General features: G+C 49.5%; 1 protein-coding gene across 3 annotated transcripts in view; it reads left to right on the forward strand.

Annotated features, from left to right (window-relative positions):
• DLGAP4 (DLG associated protein 4) overlaps positions 1–19,829 on the forward strand; it is a 176,064-nt gene that overhangs the window by 79,031 nt on the left and 77,204 nt on the right. For all 3 annotated transcript variants that reach the window (XM_032462246.1, XM_032462243.1, XM_032462244.1), the window contains exon 3: positions 17,762–18,833. In XM_032462246.1, coding sequence (XP_032318137.1) covers positions 17,835–18,833 — 999 coding nt within the window. In that variant the 5' untranslated portion in view covers positions 17,762–17,834. The remainder of the gene's footprint in view (positions 1–17,761; positions 18,834–19,829) is intronic.

Genomic DNA, 19,829 nt, shown 5'->3' on the forward strand with positions numbered 1-19,829 from the left:
CAACCAGAGACCCAAACTGGGCCCAGCCAATCAGGCAGCCTGAGGCCAAACCAGCTCCCGCCCAATCCTGGGTGGCAGAGGCTTCTGTTCCCTGGGAAAATGATGTGTCTGTTCCGAGAAACCAAATATCCTACAATGAATCCAATTAGATTTCATAGACACATGAAAACGCAATCCATCTCAAATGTCCTCTGCAAACCTCCAGCCACAGATAAATATTTTATTCCATTCCAAGCAGTCCCAGGCAGAATATCAAGTAGCATCTAACCTCCTCCCTGATGGGTTCAGACAGACCTGGCCAAGGAGGGGCTTCTGAGCAGAGAGACAGAGCCCTAAGTCTGTGCTGTGTGCTGCTGCTTTGGCCCTCAAGTGACCTTGGGCAGGTCATTTTTCCTTCCTGGGAATTGTATGGCCTCACTTGCAAAATAGGTTGGCAACAGCTCCTGTCCTGCTTGTCTCCTCCCCACATGGTGCTAAGCAAGGTTCTGGGCACGCTGGAAGCTCATGTTCATCATTAGACAAGTAGTCACGGAGTAGCTGCTGTGGCCAGCATCATGGTTGGTGTAGGGGACATAGCCGTGAACAAGACAGGCCAATCCCCACCCTTGCAGAGCTGATGCTCTGGGAGGAAGGGGCAGAAATCAACATGTAAACAAAGACCGCTTTTGACAGAGATTAGTTTTGCAACGAACACAGGCTGCTATATTAGAGAAAAACAGGGAGCACCTACTATAGCCCGAAGGATCAGGGCAGGTCTCCTGGAGGCCAAGATCTGAACTGGGGAAAGTATTCCCAACAGAGGGCTCAACAAGTGCAAAGGCCCTGGGGTGGGAAATTCCTTGGTGAGTTTGGGGATCAGGAAAACCAGTGTGGCTGGAGCTGAGTGAGCAGTGGGGAGAGGGACATGAGAGGAAGCTGGAGACAGCAGCAGGGCCGAGTAGATGTCGGGGTTACACTGCATCTCTGTTCAACAGAGGAACTGTGAGACCAGTCACAACCGCAAATGAGCAGGGCCAGGAAGACGCACATCACCCCAGTGGGAAGAGCACTGAGTCAGTGCGTTTTGGGTCCAGGTTCCCTGCTGGAGTTCTACTGATGAGAGCAGGCTGGCAGAAAGGAACTCCCCTTGACATAGGATATCTCTCAACCTGGGCAGTTGTTTGGGGTTCAGATCTCAGCTCCACCACTTACCAGTTACTTCACTTTCTCTGGGCTTAGTTTCCTCCTCTGAAATGAGGCATGATCTCAACTCCCTTGCAGGACTGTTACATGGGCTAATGTATGTCAATTGTCTGGTGGATCGTATGTGCCCAGTGAATGAAATAATTGGTGTTATGTTGTCCTTATCATTATATTAACTCATTTACTCCTCCTTGTGACTCCTGGTTACCCCAGAGTCCCTGAGGGGCACCAAGGTAGGCTGCAGGATGTTCTCCCGGAGGGTGCCATCTCTAGGCACCAGGACACATCTTATGTGGCAAAGTGGGAGTCATAGGGGCAGGTAGGCTACAACTGATGCTCCCCAAAAACTCACTCATAGATCAGATCCTTTATCATCCATCTACTCTTCCAGTGAGCTTTTTCTGAAAGCTTTTCCAGAGAGATAGTGTGTGAGGGGGTGGAGTGGAGTGAGGGGAGCTGAGGGAATCGGCAGGCATAGATGGTACTTGGTGTGTGATGTGGGTCTCCCCACAAGACAGCTCTGCTGATGAGCACTGGCCTAGATCATAGGAGGTGTTTACAAATGTTTGTTGAATGAATGAGATACAAACATGAGTATGCTGCCATCTCAGCTAGTGGAGAGCCCCCAGTCCAGTGGGGATCCTGACAGCTCATTCCAGCGCATGCAAGGCTTAACATGTGGTCCTAAATGGTTGTGCACTTCTTCCTGCATTGTTTCAGTCATCCATTCATTCATTTACCAGGATTTTATTAAGCACCTTCTATATACCAGGCTCTGTGAGGTATATCAGACTCAGGAGCATCTTTGCCCTCAAAGGGTACCCTCACAGGGTGTAGGAGAGAGGAGTCCAGATTTGCTGGAGGGCTTACTAAAGTACCGTGTGCCCCCTTAAGGGTCAGAGAAATACTCCCAGAGAAGATGGCACTCAGGCTGGACCATTGGGATGAGCAGAAGTTTCCTGGGCAATCAGGGAGAGGCTGAGGAAACAGCAGGTGCAAAGTCATGGGCATCTGAAACTACCATGTTTGGGGAGCCCCAAAGGGCCCTTTGTGTGTGTGTGGCTTCTAGGTGGGAGGCAGGGATTCGGATATGGACAGCCTAGGAATCAGGCCAAGAGGCTTGGTTTTATCTCGGTTGGTGTTTTCCTACAGATCCAGAGAGACAAAGATTGCAGGGAGGTCTTTTGAGAGAGTGATCTCGGGAAAGCTTCCCTGGGGAGTGGAGGAGGGAAGGAAGGGAAACCTGCTACAGGTTTCATCCTTCCATTGTCTTTTGGGGAAAAGGGACCAGCAAACTCCTGTGCCAAGAAACTCAGCACCTGTGTGCTGCTTGCACAGCCCAGGCTCACCTTCCCACAGGCATCCAGTGCTGAGGCTCTGTCCAGTTACCCTGGGTTGGGTCATGCCTGCTCAGAAGTCTTCAGATGACTGCTGAGAGCCTGCAGTTTATCATTTTTTAATAAAATTTTTGGAATAGATAATACATTTGCATGGATCAAAATTCTAAAGACTAAATGCAGTGTGATATCCTGGATTGGATCCTGAAACAGAGAAAGGACTTTAATGGAATTGGGGGACTCCAGATAAAGTCTAGAATTTCGTTACTAGTAATGTACCTATGTTAATTTCTTAGTTTTGACAAATGTACTATTGTTATGTAAAACGTTAACATTAGGGAAAACTGGGTGGAAGTTATACAGGAACTCTCTGTACTCTCTCTGCAACCTGGAATAATCTAAAATTATTTCCAAAATAAAAGGCTTATTTTTTTTAATTCTAAAGAAACATAGTAGAAAGGTCCCCCTTGTACCCTTTCTTCCATCCACGCTGTTCCTAGAGTTTTGGGTACCCTTCCACAGATAAGCAGAGATGAATAATATTTTTTTGCCCCCTTTGCAGATGATTGATATCCTTCTGTAGCAGACACTGTGGGGGCCCTGCCCCTGCTCTCTAACCTCACCGTCTGGTTCACGTCGACTGCTTTCCTCCTGGAAATACCTGCAACTCTCCAGCTGAGGGATTTCTTTTAGCTTCCACAGGAAGGATGGAAATGCTGGAAGTGAGTGTCCCCAGGCAGCCCTCAGCTTGTGGAGAAGGAGGTGGAGAATAAACACCCCTGCTCCCTCCGCCCTCGGGGTCGGGGGGAGACTCTGAGACGTGTGTTCTCCCTGCCACACAGAGTTCCCCTGTGGGCCTGAACTCAGTTGCCCGCAGCTCAGGAATGCATCCTTTATTGCCTTTCCTCGCTTCCCACTCCCTCACTGTCCTTCCTGGAATCACCTCCCAAATAGACTGAGATCCTTGGCTAAGGGTCTGCTTCTGCGAGAATCCAAACTAAGACAGCTCCTTGCTGTTTTCACTTAACAATGTTTTTTGGAAAGCTTTCCATGTAGTGCCTAGAGCTGCCACATTCTTTTTCACAGCTATGTAGTATTCCACAGTGTGCTGGATCATAATTTGCTTATCCAGTCTCCTAACAGGCATTTGGATTGTTTTCGGGCTTTTGCTAGTATAAACAACTTTTCAAGAATAACCCTGTGCACCCCAATTTCCCATGCATAAGGCAGGGCTGCTGGATAATTCCTGGAAGTGGAATTGCTGGTAGCAGTGACCTTTTGGGCACTGCTCTATTTGGATGGCAGATGGCCTACAATCTAAATCTGGAGTCTCTGGGGTTCACCACGGCCCTCCATGATCTGACCCCAGGCATCTGCCTCCCCCTCCCCCTCAAAACCCACCTCCAACACACGGACAACTTGGTGTTTCCAACAACTGCCTGCATCTCTCACCTCTGATCATGATTTGCCTACAACTTTCCCTTCTATGAAATGCTCTTTCCTGCAGTTTCTTTTTTTCCCCACATTTTCCTCTTTATTTTTTTAAATTGAAGTATAGTCACTTTACAGTGTTATGTCAGTTTCTGGTGTACAGCGTAAGGTTTCAGTCATACATGTACATACATATATTTCTTTTCATATTCTTTTTTGTTATAGATTACTATAAGATATTGAATATAGTTCCCTGTGCTATACAGTATAAACTTGTTTTATATATGGTATCTGCAAATCTTGAACTCTCAGTTTATCCCTTCACACACCTTTTCCCCCAGGTAACCATAAGCTCATTTTCTATGTCTGTTAGTCTGTCTCTGTTTTTTGAATAAGTTCATTTGTGTCATTTTTTAGATTCCACATAAAAGTGATATCATATGGTATTTTTCTTTCTCTTTCTGGCTTACTTCACTTAGTATGACCATATCCATGTCCACCCATGTTGCTGTAAGTTGCATTATTTTATTCTTTTTATGGCTGAGTAGTATTCCATTGTATAAATATACCACAACTTCTTTATCAAGTCATCTGTCAATGGACATTTAGGTTGTTTCCATGTCTTGGCTATTTTAAATAGTGCTGCTATGAACATTGGGGTGCAGGTATCTTTTCAAATTAGAGTTCCCTCCAGGTATATGCCCAGGAGTGGGATTGCTGGATCATATGATAAGTCTATTGTTGGTTTTTTGAGGCATCTCCATAGTGTTTTCCATAGTGACTGCACCAAACTACATTCCCACCAACAGTGTAGGAGGATTCCCTTTTCTCCACACCCTCTCCAGCATTTATCATTTGTGGACTTTTTAATGATGGCCATTCTGACTGGTGTGAGGTGATACCTCATTGTAGTTTTGATTTGCATTTCTCTAATAGTAGGTGACATTGAACATTTTTTCATATGCCTAATGGCCATTTGTATGTCTTCATTGGAGAAATGACTGTTTAGGTCTTACCCATTTTCAGATTGTTTGGTTTTTTGTTATTAAGTTGTGTGAGCTCTTTGTATATTCTAGAAATTAAGCCCTTGTCAATCATATCATTTGCAGATATTTTCTCCCATTCTGTAGGTTGTCTTTTTGTTTTGTTTATAGTTTTCTTTGCTGTGCAAAAGCTTGTACGTTTAATTAAGTCCCATTTGTTTATTTTTGCTTTTGTGTTTATTGCCTGGGTAGACTGCCAGGAGAACATTGTCTACACTTTCGTCTGTTGAAATCTATCTTGTCCTCAGAGATCTGGCTGAAATTCCACCTCTTCCAGAGAGCCTTCCAGTGCCCCAGCGAGTGAGCCCTTTCACTGGGCTGCACACTCTGGCTTTGACGACTTCCTGGAATTTATTTTTATGTGCTCTCTAATTGCCATGTGCATTTCTGCCTCCTGCACTTGGCCACATGCTCTTGAAGGACTGGAACTGTCTGAGTCACAGAGCAGGCTCCATAAATGTTGGAGGAATTAAATTAAATGTGCTGGCAGTTGCTGCATTCTGACCATTTTGTTCTGCTGTTTGCCAACGTGACCTTGCAGGATGGTCCCTCAGCGGGGTCCAAAATGAAACAGGCTGAGACAGGTGGCCTCTGGGGCCTACCTGCCTCACAGTCAGACCTGTGAGGCTGCAGAGCAGGAAAGTGTGTCCCCTGGATGACCTTCCCCTAATAGTCTTCTCCCAGGGGTGTCATGGTGAGCAGGCAGTGAGCAGGTTGTGCCCCCTGTTCCAGGCTTGGGGCTCGGTGAACTGGTGGCAGACAGGACATTGTTACCTGAAAGCTGAGAGGTAGCTTAGGGAGATGACTGGAAGCCCAGCCCTGGATCCAAACTGCCTGGGCTCAAATCCCAGCTCCATCACATCCTACCTATGTGACTTTGGACAAGTCACTTCTTTCTGTGCCCTCTGTAAAGTGAGACTAGCCATCCCACTGGTGGCGAATGATGTGCTTCATAGGGCTTATCTGAAGATTCAATGAGACAATTCATATAAAATGCTTACGTGTATGTAGCAAGCACTTGATAAATAAGCTTCGGAATGGTCTTGAAAGGCTTTGGGATGAGGTCCTCGTAACAAGCACCTACCAGAAACTTTACTGGGTACTCTGCAGGCGTGCTCTTGCTAAAGCTCACAAATACCCTCTGAGTGAAGTATCTTAATTTTTTTCTTTTTAACATTTTTTATTGAGTAATAGTCATTTTACAATGTTGTGTCAAATTCCAGTGTAGAACACAATTTTTTCAGTTATACATGAACATACATATGTTCATTGTCATTTTTTTTGCTGTGAGCTACCACAAGATCTTGTATATATTTCCCTGTGCTATACAGTATAATCTTGTTTATCTATTCTACATTTTGAAATCCCAGTCTGCTCTTTCCCACCCCCTACCCCCTTGGCAACAATAAATTTGTATTCTATGTCTATGAGTCTGTTTCTGTTTTGTATTTATGGGTTTTTTTTTGTTGTTGTTTTAGATTCCATATACGAGTGATCTCATATGGTATTTTTCCTTCTCTTTCTGGCTTACTTCACTTAGAATGACATTCTCCAGGAACATCCATGTTGCTACAAATGGCGTTATGCTGTTGGGTTTTATGGCTGAATAGTATTCCATCATATAAATATACCACATCTTCTTTATCCAGTCTGAAGTATCTTAATTGTTTAAGTTGTGGTAGGATAACATAAAATTTACCATTTTAACCATTTAAAAGTGTGAAATTTAGTGGCATTAAGTACAGCCACCATGTTGTACAGTCATCACCAATAGCTGTTTCTAAAATTCATCACCTCTAAGAAAAATCTTGTACCCATGTAACAGTCACTCCTCACTCCCCTCTCCTCCCAGCCCCTGGCAACCACTAATCTACTCTCTGTCTCTGTTAATTTACCTTTTCTGGCTATTTTGTATAAGTGGAGCCATATAATATGTGGGCTTTTGTTTCTGGCTCCTTTCACCTAGTGTAATGTTTTCAAGGTTCATCCGTGCTGGAGCACATATCAGCACTTCATTCCTTTTATGGCTGGATAATATTCCATTGCATAGCAAGTGAAGTATCTTATCCATACTTCCCAGATGAAGAAATTGAGGCTTAAAGAGGCCAGCTGACCTGCATGAAATCATACTGCTGGGATGAGGTGGAGCCAGGTTCAAACCCAAGTCAGTGGGATTCAGCACCTGTTCTCCTCCTCCCACAGCACCTCCTGGTGGACAGACACTTCTATTCAGTTAGTCCCATTTGGCCCTTCACAAAGGGTATATCATCTTCATTTTCCAAGTTAGAAAATGGGGTTGGGGCAGGGAAGGTGACTTTCCCGAGGCCATAGTGAATCAGCCAGAACTGAGGGTCCCAGCCCCATGAGCACAACAAAAAATACTGCTTTGACACGGCAGCCAAGGGGGTTATTGAAGTCCCTCCAGATCCTGCTGGAATGGGAAGGGGAGAAGATGAGCCCCGCCTTTGCCCCCTTGTTAGCCAAATTGTCGTCCCAGTGTGACCCGGGAGCTGTCCGTGGTGCTGATGGGTGCCACTCTTTAGCTGTCGCCAGCAGTCCCCTCCATCCATCCCAGAGTGATTTTTGGCTTTTTTTCATCTGCCAAAAAAAAAGAAAGAAAGAAAGAAACATTTCTATTGACCAGCATCTCCACCAAGTGTGGGCTGACTGCTGAGTGTCCAGCCTGAGCAGTGGGGTGCTGGGGCACAGCAAACACGGGCAGGAGACCCGAACCCCTCTCAGCCTCTGCCATGTGACCTTAGGCAAGTCCCAGCCCCTGTCAGCAAAGTGTATCTTGAGGAGGTTGGACAAGATATGACAGATTAAGTGCTGAACATTCCACAATTAGTAGGCTTTAGAAAGGCTTCTATGGGGATGAGGCTGAGAGGGCAAGATCCCATCCCTACCCTGCTCCAGCCCCGTGTAAGCATCATGGGCAACAACCACCTTCAGTGGCCAAGTTCTAGGCAGCGCTGTCCCAGCTTCCTGTGCTGATGGAAATGGTCTCTATCTGCAGTGTGAATATAGTAGCCAGTAGTCAAATGTGGCCATTGGGCAGTGGAAATGTAGCTAGTGAGACTGAAAAATTGAATTTTCATTTTTATTTAATTCTATTTAAGTTTAATTAAATGTCTAGAGCTGGCCTAGACAGTTGGGCTCTGAAAACATGAGGAAGGGTGAGGGCCACTCAGAAAGTGCCCACAGCCCAGAACAGACCCAGCTCTTTTTGGTTTGTGATTTCCAGAGTGCCCCAGAGGCCTAGGAGTCCAGAGGCCTGTGTTCAGGTCACAGCTGCCACCAACATGCTTTGTGATCCAGGCCAAATCCCATTCCCTCTCCTAGCTTCTGAGTAGCTAAATAGGGATGGTGTCCAGCCCTGTCTGCCTGTGGGTGGGTCTTGCTGATAAGGATAGCAGCAGTGAATACTTGTAGGACACTCAGCATGCCAGGTGCTGTGTCAAGCCATCTGACTGTATTAACCCTTTGAGGACACTGGACTCAGGGAGCGTCAGTAACCAGTTCAAGCACCGGGATTCAAACTTGAGAAGGCTGCTTCCAGAGCCCACATTATCAGCCTCCATATTGCACTGCCTGCCGGCGGGGGGCTATACTCAGTCCTCCCGAGGGCCACTGCAGGTAGTGACTGGAGCAGGGAAATGAAGCCTGCAGTATCAGGTGATAGCTTCTCTGTGAGGCCTGGAAGTGGAGGGGAGGGGGCAGTCATGATCATCACCCTTTTATCTCCCCAACTCAGGATTTTCCTAGATGAGGGTGGGGTAACCCTGATTCCCCTAGGACTGAAGGGGTCCTAGCTTTGGAACTTGGGGCAGAAGCTCAGATTAGACTTCATTTACTCCATCTCAGCCACAGACACCCCTTCCTTTGCCTGCAGCCCCATGTTTCTCCTTGAATATGATTCATCATTTAAACTATGACACTTACGAGAATGAAATAGGGACCAACCATCAGGGATTCAGGACAACAGCAAGAATCCGAGTAAATCAGGATGTATGTCATCCTCTTCATGCATAAATATTTTTGAGCCAGCTCTGTGGGATTCTGCTTCTGATACAGAGGAACACTCAGGACTGTCTGTGATTCCTTAGGGTGGTGGCTCCCATTACTGGGGAACCCAATGAAGGCCTCACCCTTGCCTGCAAGGAGATGTCTCTTCTGAGCTTCAAGGATATTAAATAGGGAAAGAAGCTAGGGACTGAGCATTTTTCAGGAAGGTTCTGGGCAGCAGAAACACCAGACCAGCCATCTGGGACCCAGACATGGAGAAGAAGCAAGAAAGGGGAATGGGTCAGCCCAACAATCAACCCCCTTCTCTCCCACTGGGCAGCTCCAGCTCTCTCCGGCTGCTCTCCTTCTGAGGCTCTATCCCACTACCTTATTCATTTAGCAACTGCTTATTGTACACATACTATATGATGACTCTGTTCTTAGCACTGGGGATACGGTTGCAAATGAAACAGGCGTGGTCCCCCCAACCACTCTCAGAGCTCACAGAGAATGGAGAGACAGATATTATTCAAGTACACAAAGAACCAAGCAGGATAACTAGAAGCCCTGATAAGTGCTTTGAAGGAAATCAAGAAGAGTCCAGAGAGAGAGGGAGGAGGATGGGATGGAGGAACTGACTTAGAGACAGGGATCAGGGGAGGCCTTTGAAAGGTGATGTTTGAGCAAAAATTCAAATCAGCAGAAGTAGCTGCATATGTGAAGAACTAAGAGGATGTTCGGGCAGAGGGAACAGCATGGGTAAAGGCCCTGTGGCAGGAAAGAGCTGGGGGTGCTGGAGACATGACAAATGTGTAGGCCAGTGTGGCTGAGTCAGGATGAGGAGGATCGAGTTTTGCCTGAGGGCAAGGGGAGACCTTGAAGGGGTTTAAGGAACTGAGTGAAGCTATCTTATTCTATTTGGGTTTTTTAAAGGATGACTCTGTGATTCTGCCCATGTAGTCTCTTTGTTTTGAGGGTCTAGGTCTGTTTCCTTCTACCTTTTCTGTGTCTACCACACAAAGATGAGAGCTGAGTAGGGAATGTGCCTGTGACCTCCAAAGCCCCTGCTGAGGACAGGCAAGTTCAAATGGGGTGTGGTCTCAGAGAGGCAAGGTAAGCAGCCCTGTCCCGACAGAGCCTCTCAGCCCCAAACCTGTACCCCTTCCTTCAGAGGAGCTGCAGCACCCACATCCCAGGCCCTGTGTTCAGAGTTCACCAACAGGATGGGCAGCACAGGAATTAGGCTTTGAGCAGAGGGGGCCCAAGGTGGGGACGGTGTTGGCCACATGTCCCGAGCGGCCTGATCCAGGAGCCGTTGCCTGCTATCTTGTTGACAAACAACCAGTTGATTGAATGTCATGCTTTTCAAACAGTTGCTATAGACACAGACTTAGGCTGGAAATAATTTGGACCTTGAATCCATCAGGATAATGGAGCTGTCATAGATGAGAAGGATCCTGGAACCTCAGCCTGGTGGGCAAGGCCGTGGAGCTTGGGCTCAGGAGTCAGGCTGATTCACGCCAGGCTCCGATCCCTATCAGCTGTGGGGCCCAGAGCACGTGACTCTAGCCATCTGAGCTCTTCTCTAACTCGGCTGTTCTCTAAAACTTGGCAGTGGCTTAAAACAACAACCATATATTATCTCACACACTTTCTGAGAGTCAGGAACCCAGTAATAGCCTCAGTGGGCCGTTCTGACCCAAAGTCTCTCATGAGAGTGCAGTCAAGTTGTCAGCCAGGACTGCAGCCATCGAAGTCCTACCTGGGGCTGGAGGACCTGCTTCCGAGGTGGCTCACTCATAAGGCTGGTAAATGAGTGCTGGCCGTCGGCAGGCTTCCTCAGTTTCTCCCCACATGGACATCTCTCCAGGGCTGCTTGAGTGTCCTCACAACATGGCAGCTGACTTCCCCCAGGGTTGGTGACCAAGAGAGCAAGGTAGTTGCTGCAACATCTGTTCTGACCTACCTCAGAGGTCACACTGGTCATTTCCACGATATCCTATTGGCTATACAGGCCCCTGTTTGTGTTGGGGTGGGTTATACCCAAGAACGTGAATACCAGGAGGTGGGGATCATGGGGGTGCATGTTGGAGGCTTGCTACCACAGAGGGCTCATCAGCCCCACCAGGAAGAGCTGCAGTGAGGATTAAATGAGCTCACAAATAGGAAGCACCTGGTATACAGTAAGTGCTCAACAAAGGATCATTATGATTAGCTTGAGCTAAAAACTTACCATCCTGTGGCTGCCTCACTTTCTTTTTTTAAAACTTTTTTTCTTGGAGGGGAAGGCAATTAGGTTTGTTTGTTTGTTTGTTTTTAATGGAGATACTAGGGATTGAACCCAGGACCTTGCGCATGCTAAACATGCGCTCTACCACTGAGCTATACCCCTTCTCCCCTGCCTCACTTTCTGCATCATTTCTGGGCATCCTTCAAGACCTTCTGCCACTCTTTCATTTTGCAAAAGCTTTATGAGTCTCTGCTGAGTCCAGGCCCTGTGCTGGGTGCTAGTGAAGCAGCAGCGACAAAGACAGACCCTGTCTCTGCTGTTTCAGGCTCCATCGGACATAAATCTGGGTGATACAGAAGAAAAGCTTGGCAGGTAAGGGCTGCTTCGGACAGTAGGCAGGGCGAGCCTCTCTGCAGAGGTAGCCTGGGGGCTGAGATCTGAATGAAGGTGTAGTTACATTGTCAAGGGGTGCCAAGCATTTCAGGCAGATGCACCATTAAGGGCAAAAGCCCCAAGATGGGAGTTAACGATTTGTGTTGAAGGAACAGAATGGAAGCCCAAGGGAGTAGGGGCAGGAAATGAGGTCGGGAAAGTAAGAAGTACGAAGAGTAAGAAGATTGGCTTTGAGTCTAAGGGCCGTGGGAGTTTAACTCATCTAGGTGAGAGACAATGGGGGCCTGGCCCCGGGCAGGACTGTGGAGATGGGAGAAGTGGTAGGGTCCTGGGATATCTTGAAGGTGGATTTGTTTTTGAAGGATTTGCTGTTGAATAAGATGAGGCGGGGTGAGAGAAAGAAAGAGGTGTCAAGGATGATTCTAAGATTTCTGACCTGAGCAAGCAGAAGGATGGAGTTGTCATGAGCTGAACTGGGGCAGACTGTGGGAGGAATGGGTCAGGGTGGGTGGGAGATCAGGCATTTGATTTTGGACCTGTCAGACATCCAGGGTGAGATGTCAAGGAGGCAGTTACAGGTATGAGTCTGGTGTTTGAGAGAGAGACTGGGTGGAAGATGTAAATTTAGGAGTTGTCAGATATAGGTGGTGTTTAAAGCCACTAGTCTGGATGAGATCAGCAGGAGAGGGAGTGTGGAGGAAAGCAGAGAGCACCCAGGTCCTCTAGCATTTAGAATTCAGAGTGGGGGAAGCCAGCAAGAGATAGAGCAGGTGTGGCAAGAGATGTCAGAGCAGGTTGGGAGGGGTACCCAGAGATGAAGTCACAGGGTAACACAGCCTGCCTCTCTCTACCTCCACCCCTACCCCTGGAGGCCCCATAGAGCCCATCCTTCCTGTTCCACACGTCATCCCTTCAGAGGCCTAAGACAGTGGCTGCATCCTCTGTGGACTTCTGTGAATATCCACAGAATGCTCAGCCATTCCACTTACATTATTTCCAGCCTTTCCTCTCTCAACTCATTCTTCCAAATCTCACTGGAGCTGTCTGTCTCTCTCTTAATAACAGGGCTCAGCATTGAGCAGACTATCCCCTCCACTCATTTAGACTTTCTATCTCTGTTAATGAGAGCTTAGACAAAACCAGCCTTTCAGGTAGCGCCAAATTCAGAAGATATAGGTAGAAAATAGTAAGGGACCTGGGCTGGTTAAAGGGAGGGACCATGAAGAAGGGAAATGGGATTGCTAATATCTGAAAAAAGGTTTGGGGTTAGATCAGCAAGGGTCTTGACTGCCATACTGAGGAGTTTGGAATGAGAAGGGAAGAGGATCCAGAGAAAGTTCTGGATTAGAGAAATAACTCAGGTGAGTGTTGCTTCAGGAAGGACCATTCTGGGTTCTGCTCTTGGTCTGGTCCCTAATTAGGTCTCCCATGCTAACTGGCCGACTCTGGCTCCAGGATGAGCTGGGGTAGAGCAGGGAGGCCCCACTCTGAGCAGATGGGGGTAGCGGCTGCAGGCGCACAGGCACCATGGAGCAGGGAGGGCTCCCAGGGAGGCAGCAGCTCTGCTGGTTCCTCCACGTTTCCATGAGGGCAATGAGGCTTATATTAATGAGAGGTAATTATGGGCACCCGGATGGGCCTAAGTATAGCTCAGAGACAAAGGCAGCGCAAGGCAGCCAGCTGCTTCCCCTGCAAGGCTGAGGCCTGCCTATTTTAAGACTTCCCTAAGGTGAGGCTCCAACCACCCCTGGGTGTTGGGTGACTGAGGGGTTGACACCCAGTATTCCAGGAATCCAGACCAAGAGAACTCAGAGGGAATTAGTGTGACCCGATGCCCAGACCACCCTTGCTAAAACCCTCTACCACCTAGAGGTGGAAGCTGAGAGGGACCAGAGAGAGGGACCAGTCCAAGGTCACAGCAAGTAAAGAGGAGAGCCAGGATTTGAATCTGGGTGCAGCTGCCTGCACTTTCTACTAAGCTAGGTAGCAGCCTACACTGAAAGCCTTGGCTTGTCCCCAAAAAGCACAATGAGGTGAGGCAGAGAGCATGACTGATATTTATCAAGCACCTAGAGGCTTTCTATATGACATTACAATTAATCCTCATCGTAATCTTGAAAAGTAAAGATCCTCCTACCCATGTTACACAAGAGGAAACTGAGGCTTGGGAGAAGTGATTAAATCACCAAATGTCCTGCGGTAAAGAGAAAAAGAAGAAGAACCCAGTTACGCCCTGTCTTAGGGCCAAGTTCCCCAGTAAGCAGACTCTGAGGCTTGCATGGGAAGTCTCTTGGCAACACCTGTGACAGGTGAGGGGCACAGGATTTGGCAGAGGGAGGAGCTGAATAGAGAGATGCAGTTACAACAAAGGCCTCAGCTAGTCCCATGGGGAGCTCAGGAGCTGGGATGGCCCATTTGTTCTGAATTGAGCAAGGGGGCCAGACCTTGGTGCAGCACATCGATCAGCTGCTGGACACAGGCTGCCCCTGGGGAAGGAGTGTAACCTTGGATGAGGCATCTCCCTTTGGCTGAGAGCATGTCCTAAAAGGTACCTGGCTGTGACCTGTCAGCAGCCAGTGCCCTTGGCAGCTCGAGTAGTGAATGCCTCAGTCCTGAAGGGGTGCTGAGGCCGCAGCCTGAAGGCATGGTGTGATGGAGTTGTTAATTCTCTGGCAGCTCCTGCCAGCCACATGTGAGCAGAGCAGGCTCCAGCTGCTAGAGAAAGCCCTTCCCCACAACTCCGGCAGGGATGCAGATGCTGACAGTTGAAAGTCAGCCTTTTGGGCCCCACAGTGATAAGGCCATAAGAGATATGGGTTGTGTACCCACAGCCACTGCTGTAGTGACCAGTTGCACATGAGGTCAATATCAGGCTCTTGTTGAAAGATACAGAAACCCAACCCAGACTTAAGCAAAAAGTCTCTTGATTCTCGTATCTGAGACGTCAGGCAAGATCTTGATGGAGGACTCCAGGCTGACACTCCACCCAAGACAGCAGCCCTAACAGAAGGAAGGGTGCCTCTTTCCCAAGAGTTTAGCCATAATCCCAGGGCCAGCTCTCACTGGCTAGCAAGGATCCTGTTTCCATCTTTAAGCCAATCAGTACTTTGAGATGCAGGGCTATAATTGGCCAGGCCTTGGGTCCAAGTCCCCCCTCTCTCCTCCTGGGGCAACCCTGGATTCTTGGGGTCAGGAATACCTGTGATGTGAAATTGAAGCGAGCTTCTCCCTGGAAAGGCTGGAGAAGATGCCCTGGGCTGGGAAGAATGAGTGTAGAGTGCAATGTGCACTTCTGGGGCAGCTGGCCTCCATTCCTGGTGACCAGCCCTCTCTACCTCTGGCATTTGTAGGGAATCAGTATTCTGTTGAGCCAGTGAGCCAGCGGACTGTGTTCACAAACTCTTCTAGTTTTCGGTATCATTGGCCTTGAATGGGCATCAAACACATATTACTTCACATATAGTTCTCCAGCGGAGAGCCAAGGAGTCTGGCCCCTGAGCCCAGGGATCACTACAGCCTAAGGGGATGCAAGGAGGCCAAGAAAAGACTGGGAGCAGGAAGGATAAGGAGGCAGTTTTGCATTTGCCTGAAATTGTCTTCAAGAAGATGTTTGCCCAGATGGAGCTGCTGCTGGCTAGAGTGGAGGGGGATACTTGACTGTCTGGGACACTGATGGTGTGGCTAAAGTCTGAGTTACCTATTTCTCCTTGGCTAGAACTGCCTACCACAGCCTCAGTTTCCTCATATGTAAAATGGAGACAATGGTCCCCCACCCGCTGTGGCTGTTGTGAAGATGTGGTATAATGAAGATGAAGATGTGAGTCAGCCGACTTCCTTTCCAGGCAGGAGATAAATGCTCTGACAAGTCTCCTGGTGGAAGCAGAGATGCTTCTGAGGAGGCCATTCAGCCACAAAGACCATCAAGAAAGTGCTCTGGACTCCAGGAGTGGGGTCCATCAGGCTCCTAGAGGCAGAGAAGGGGGAGAATTTAAGCCAGTGGATTCTGCCAAAGACTCGGGGCTCAGGAAGGCTTGGGGGCACTGCTGGTCATGAAAATGGCTAGGCTCAAAAAAGTAATTCTCAGCTCCTTCAGGGTCTTGCTGCCAGCAAGTTCAGGGTGACCGTTGCAAGGCAGCTGTGCAGAGGAATAGGAAGAGCTGTGGGTCTCAGCCCTGCCTCACTATGGGACCCACTTTGTCATCTTAGGAAAGTTCTTCTCCTCTGAGGGCCTCCGTTTCCCCATCTATAAGACAGGGATTTCACCTAGGCCACTGTTTTTCATGCAGTGTTTAGTGGGGTCTGGCCCCTGAGGGATGGGAGGGTGTCTTGGACCCCTGAACTCATGCTTGGTGTATTAGTTTCCTATTTCTGCTGTAACACATTACCACAAACTTAGTGGCGTAAAGCAACACAGATTTATTACCCTATAGTTCTAGAGGTCAGAAGTCTGAAACAGGTCGCAGAGCTACGTTCTTTCTGGAGGCTCTAGTGGGCAATCTGACCCCTTCCCTCTTCCAGCTTCTAAACGCTGCCTGCATTCCTCATCTTGTGACCCTGAGTCACTCTGCCCTCGGCTTCCGTCATCATATCTCCCCCTCTGACTGACCCTCGTGCCTCCCTCTCACAAGGACCCATGTGATTAGGTTGTGCCTCCCAAGATAATCCAGAATAATCTTCCCATCTCAAGATCCTTAACCATATCTGCAAAATCCCTTTTAACATGTAAAGTGTCATAATCACAGGTTCAGGGGATTAGACTGGGCTTCTTTGGGGCTGTCATCCTGCCTACCACACTTGGCTTCTGCCAGAGACTGTCTGTGCTGGCCCAGCCCCTCTGAGACACTTCCTGTCCCCAGTGTCCATGGCCTCACCTGTTCTGTTCTAGCCACACCAACTCCTTGTAGATCCTTAGTACACCAGGCACACAGGCCAGACCAAGCCTGGGGACTCCTCGAAGCAGGACTGGTGGGGTCCAGGGCTAAGAAACCTCCCTGCCCTCCTCTCTGCTCCGTAGTACAGATGGGAAGACTAAGGCCCAGAAAGGAAAGGGACTTGCCTAAGTTTGAGGCTGGTATTTCCAGGATAGTCCTGGCTGGAAGACCCAACTAGTCCAATTGCCTCATTTTACAGTAGAGAAACTATGGCACTGTGGTTCCACCTCCCTGCCATCCTCTCCTGAGGCTTTGCCCTGTCACCCTGGCCTGAGGACATGCTCCTGCTATCGACTTGCTGAGAACTCTGTTCTGGGCCGGGTGTCACTGATTCATCCCAGTTGGAAATAATGGTCTGATGGGCTTGTTGGCCTCTCTGATGTCTGCAGGGCCCAGCTTTTAGCCCAGGGGTCACTCTGTAGGCATTTGTTGAGGATGGAGTGGGTTTTTACGGAGTGTTTACATTTGATGTAAGGACCTTCTCCTAAAATAGAGTTGGACAGTACTGCCCTCAGATGTGAGTAAGAGGGGCCCTGGCCCTGGGCTCCACTCTTTGGAAGGCCTCTCTGGCTCTCTTTCAACCATGTTCTTCCCCATGAGACAAGGAATGCTCAGGGGCCAAGTGAACATGCCCACCTAGAGCCTACATACCCTCTTTCAACCACACTCTGGATACTGGGCAGACCCCAGTCTGGAATTCCCTGCCCCAAAGACCCCAGGCCTGCTCCTAGGGCCAGCACAGATCTTCCTATGGGAGGCCAACACTGCCAGGAGGACAGCCCTAGGCCCAAGAGGTGGCTGTTTTGGGGACATGTGGAGTGAGCTTGGGGTGCACGCATGTGTGGGGCCCCTTGTGGCAAGGAACAGAGTCAGGGATGGGAGACGGTGGCCACCATGTGCCGCCATGGAATTCCGAGGAGACCAAGAAGTCTGAGTTTGAACTCGGCTTTGCAGGTTACTGTGCAAATATATTTGTCAAGGTAGGAGAGTATTTTGTTTAACAGTTTGAGAACCTGAGATGTAGCTTTTTTTTATCCATATGATATGTGGGCCTCCATTTGTACTCATGACCTTGGCCCCCCGATGTTAAGTGCAAACCAGGAGTCTTTGGGAGTCTTCCCAACCTTGAGATCTGAGGGGGTTTGGATGACCTTCCTGGCATCCTACCCCTTTGCGTCCAGCTGACCCCTCTCTGTCTTCTCTCCCCAGGTTAGCTGCTGCCCGGGAGAGGCGACCCGGGCACCCCGCTAGGGCAACGGCCCCTGCCCCAAGGGCCAGGATCATGAAAGGCCTAGGTGACAGTCGCCCCCGCCACCTCTCCGACAGCCTGGACCCACCACACGAGCCCCTGTTCACAGGGCCTGACCGCAACCCCTACCTGCTATCGCCCACGGAGGCCTTTGCCCGCGAGGCTCGCTTCCCTGGGCAGAATGCTCTGCCAGGGGATGGTCTCTTCCCACTCAACAACCAGCTGCCGCCACCGAGCAGCACCTTCCCCCGCATCCACTACAACTCCCACTTCGAGGTGCCAGAGGAGAGCCCCTTCCCCAGCCATGCCCAGGCCACCAAGATCAATCGGCTGCCTGCCAACCTCCTGGACCAGTTTGAAAAGCAGCTGCCCATCCACCGCGACGGCTTCAGCACACTCCAGTTTCCCCGTGGGGAGGCCAAGGCCCGTGGTGAGAGTCCTGGCCGCATCCGCCACCTGGTCCACTCAGTCCAGCGGCTCTTCTTCACCAAGGCGCCCTCACTGGAGGGCACAGCAGGCAAGATTGGTGGCAATGGCGGCAAGAAAGGCGGCATGGAGGACGGCAAGGGCCGGAGGGCCAAGAGCAAGGAACGGGCCAAGGCTGGGGAGCCCAAACGGCGTAGCCGCTCCAACATCTCAGGCTGGTGGAGCTCCGATGACAACTTGGATGGTGAGGGTGGCGCCTTCCGCAGCAGTGGCCCAGCCTCTGGCCTGATGACACTAGGCCGCCAGGCGGAACGCACCCAGCCACGCTACTTCATGCACGCCTACAACACCATCAGTGGGCACATGCTGAAAGCCGCCAAGAACAACACCACTGAGCTGACCGCCCCGCCACCGCCGCCTGCACCCCCGGCCACCTGCCCCAGCCTTGGGGTGGGCACTGACACCAACTATGTCAAGCGGGGCTCCTGGTCCACTCTGACCCTCAGCCACGCCCACGAGGTCTGCCAGAAGACCTCAGCCACCTTGGATAAGAGTCTGCTGAAGTCCAAATCCTGCCACCAAGGTTTAGCCTACCATTATCTGCAGGTGGGTCCCGGTCAGGGTCAGGGTAGAGTGAGGGGTTGTGGGCAAGTTGCCAGTTTTGAGACCCAGCTGTACCACAGATTGACTTGGAAAGTTGTTTCACTCAGGCCTCTGTTTGCTCACCTGTGAAATGGGTAGCTGGTGGTATCTTGCTAATGAAAGGATTCCTTCCACTGGTCATGCACTCAGCAGATACTGATTGGGACCCTTCTGAGACCAGCCCTGAGACCCTTCTGAGACCAGTCCCTGAGTAGGGACTAAAACATGTCCTTGCCCTTTGAAAGAAAAATCTTGGAAGCTGTGCCATCTCTCTCCTCCTAGGACCAATACATGGCATTCTGATTGCCAGGCTCCTGCCTGATAGCCACCAGACTGGGGGCTTCTTGAGGACAGGAGTCATATGCAGCTCTGTGTCCCCAGGACCCAAGTCAGGGTCTGGCATAGAGGAAGTGCTCAAGAAACATGAGAGGGGAGGGGGTAGATGAACAGATGGACACTTAAATGAACAGAGTGAGAAATAAATAAGCCATAGCCCCGATTATCGGGATGCTGGGAGAAAAAGACACATGAACAGACAATCCAGGCAGTGTGAGCAGAATGTGATGGAGCTGAGTACAGGGGGCTGCAGGAGCCCAGATGCCCCAACCAATTTGGGGGACTAGCTTTTTTCTTTCAAACATTAATGTTTATTGAGACATCAAAGCCACATTCCTGGGAAGTGACAGTAGGCTCAGAGACATCTCTGCTGCTACATATCCCCTGTGTCTCTCAAGGGCAGGACGGGTGACTCCTGGAGGGGCGGAGCCCAAGCTGTGGGTGAAGAAAATTACAGGAAGTAGATTTCAGTTCATGTGCAGATGGACTGGGCTGCTTCAGTGGGTATTGAGCACCTCCTCCTGGGGGCGTGTGCCAGCACAGACCTGGCCAGCCTTTGGGAACACATTAGATGCATTTTGAACTGGATGAACATCAAAGTCTGACAGAGCCCTGAGTTCTTGT

Source organism: Camelus ferus, chromosome 19, assembly GCF_009834535.1.
Source record: "Camelus ferus isolate YT-003-E chromosome 19, BCGSAC_Cfer_1.0, whole genome shotgun sequence".
Classification (NCBI taxonomy): domain Eukaryota; kingdom Metazoa; phylum Chordata; class Mammalia; order Artiodactyla; family Camelidae; genus Camelus; species Camelus ferus.